Raw genomic sequence first — 2,297 nt, 5'->3', positions numbered from 1 at the left:
CATCGTCATCAAGATGATCATAAATGTGAGAAGCTGGAAGTTCAGAAGCCTCGGATGGCAGCCACCAAAGAACTGGTGCAAAAGATTGTAGGTCAGTCAATTCACTTTTTCTTTCTGTCATCTAACCTGTCTCTACATGGGTCAAGTAATAAAGAAAATGCTTTCTTGTGAGTATCACGCTCAAAGAATATTGAAAGCACTGCATTTTAATTATGTTTTTATGACTCTCCCGTGACTGCTCAGAGTCAAAGGATACTTCCAAAAGCAAAGGCCGCAGAGGAGCAAAGAATGCTGCCACTGCAGCAAAGGTAGCACTGATGAAACTGAAGCTGCATGCTACAGGAGACAAAGGACTGCCTCAGGTAGTTTTTAGCTGCATTTTTTCTTTTAAATGGAAACAGAAAATGCTCATCAAATATCTCAAATATTCTTGTTTGCTTTATTTTGATTCCCCAGACAGAGAGAACATATTTTCAGGTTTATCTTCCTAAAGAGTCTAAGGACTGCAGCCAGCCCATGTTCTTCAGTTCCAAATGGAGTGTGGGGAAAGTGGTGGATTATGCAGCTTCTATAGCTGGTCTTAAGAACAGCAATAATGTTCTGACAGCTAAGGTAAATGTTGGGGAACAAACACTGACAGATCAAATTTACTCATGCACAAACAAACACCAACCACTGCTACACCTGCTGTAATGCATTCTGTAAAAAAAAAAAAAACAGTTCAACCACTTCCTGATTTTGACAGCTTTGTCTGTACTTTGGTTATAGATGTTTTATCCATCATTCATATTGTATTTTGTATTTTTGCTCAATATTGAGCGGAAAAGTATAAATGTGCTTGGAAATACAAGTATTGATATAGAAAATACTATTTGAAACTTGTAAAAAAAAGAATGTTTCTTTAAGTTGCTTCTGTCCCGTAACAATACCCTTATGTCCCCATTTGCAGAAGCTGAGACTCTGCCATCCTCAAACAGGTGAAGCTCTTCGGATGGATGACACACTGATCTTGCTACTGTCTCACCCAGACACTCCTATATACAATGGGGGTAATGTGATCCTGGAGTACCTGGATAATGAGAGCACAGGCTTGAAGGACATTTCAGACTATATTACTTAGATCTGATCCGTTTACACTGTCTAGTGTAATTTAGTGATTGAATACTTTGTATTTATGTCAATAAATGTTTCTTTCAAAATGGTGGGTCTCTTTTGTATATAAACCTTGCAAGAAAAAAAAAATCTTGATGAAGAGCATATTTAAAAATACAATTGCTTTATGTTTTTTCTAATCATCTAGATGTGATTCTATTACCAGACAGAAAGTTAAATGTATTTAACTTCATATTTCATATCAAAATCAGTTATGTTTATTGTAAGTTGTTGTATCAGTATAAGTCAAGGCCCGGGGGCCGGATCTGGCCCTCCGGGTAATTGTTTCCGGCCCTCCGCATCATTTTATTTTATTGTTATTAATGTCCCATTGTTATCTTGTGCTTTTTTTAACTTGTATAATTTTGACAAAATATATTTTTATGGAGAGTAAAATATTTAAAGTTATTTAAGGGTTAAATTGATTTATTCTAGAATATTAATGCTGCCTTTTTGTTTTTCTTGTACATTCTGCTAGTTTTTTGGTTTATTTTGGCATTTACTAAGATTTTTTCGGCTTTGTTTTAAGTTTAGCTAATATTTAAGCTACATGCTTGCTGTTTTTGCAAATTTAGGCTTTTTTCAGTTGTTTTAGGCTATTTTGAAATTTATCAATTTTTCCAGCTATATGCAAGCTATTTTGGCTAACCTAAGGGTTTTTTGTTGTTGTTAGTTTTTAAGGCTAATTTGAGATTTAGCTGGCTATCAACTTCAGCTTTTTCAGCTTTTAGCTTCAGTGATTTCAGCTCTCAACTTCAGTGTTTTCAGCTATAAGCTTCAGTGATTTCAGCTATCAACTTCAGACTTTCAGCTATTAGCTTCAGTGATTTCAGCTATCAACTTCAGCATTTTCAGATATAGGCTTCAGCGATTTCAGCTATCAACATCAGTGTTTTCAGCTATAAGCTTCAGTGATTTCAGCTATCAACTACACAATTGTTAGCTACTAGCTTTTAAGTGATTTCAGTTATCAATTTCAATTCTTCCAACTATCAGCTTCAGTGATTTCAGCCATAAGTTTCAGTGATTTCAGCTATCAACTTCAATGTTTTCAGCTATCAGCAATAGCATCCTCAATGGCCACATCCAGCTTGCAGTAGTCAAACTAGCATAATCACAGTTAATGCTTGTAATATCTAGCTCAT

General features: G+C 35.4%; 1 protein-coding gene across 1 annotated transcript in view; it reads left to right on the top strand.

The window, feature by feature from the left end:
- Window positions 1-1,199, top strand: part of zfand1 (zinc finger, AN1-type domain 1) — a 2,701-nt gene extending 1,502 nt beyond the window's left edge. The window contains exons 5-8 of the mRNA XM_024280002.2: window positions 1-91; window positions 244-362; window positions 457-612; window positions 950-1,199. The exon at window positions 1-91 is cut by the window's left edge and continues 1 nt beyond it. Coding sequence (XP_024135770.1) covers window positions 1-91; window positions 244-362; window positions 457-612; window positions 950-1,120 — 537 coding nt within the window. The 3' untranslated portion in view covers window positions 1,121-1,199. The remainder of the gene's footprint in view (window positions 92-243; window positions 363-456; window positions 613-949) is intronic.
- The last annotated feature ends 1,098 nt before the right edge of the window (window positions 1,200-2,297 follow it).

Source organism: Oryzias melastigma, linkage group LG20, assembly GCF_002922805.2.
Source record: "Oryzias melastigma strain HK-1 linkage group LG20, ASM292280v2, whole genome shotgun sequence".
NCBI lineage: Eukaryota > Metazoa > Chordata > Actinopteri > Beloniformes > Adrianichthyidae > Oryzias > Oryzias melastigma.
Note: the sequence above shows the minus strand (reverse complement) of the source record. Positions and strands in the feature narration are given on the sequence as shown.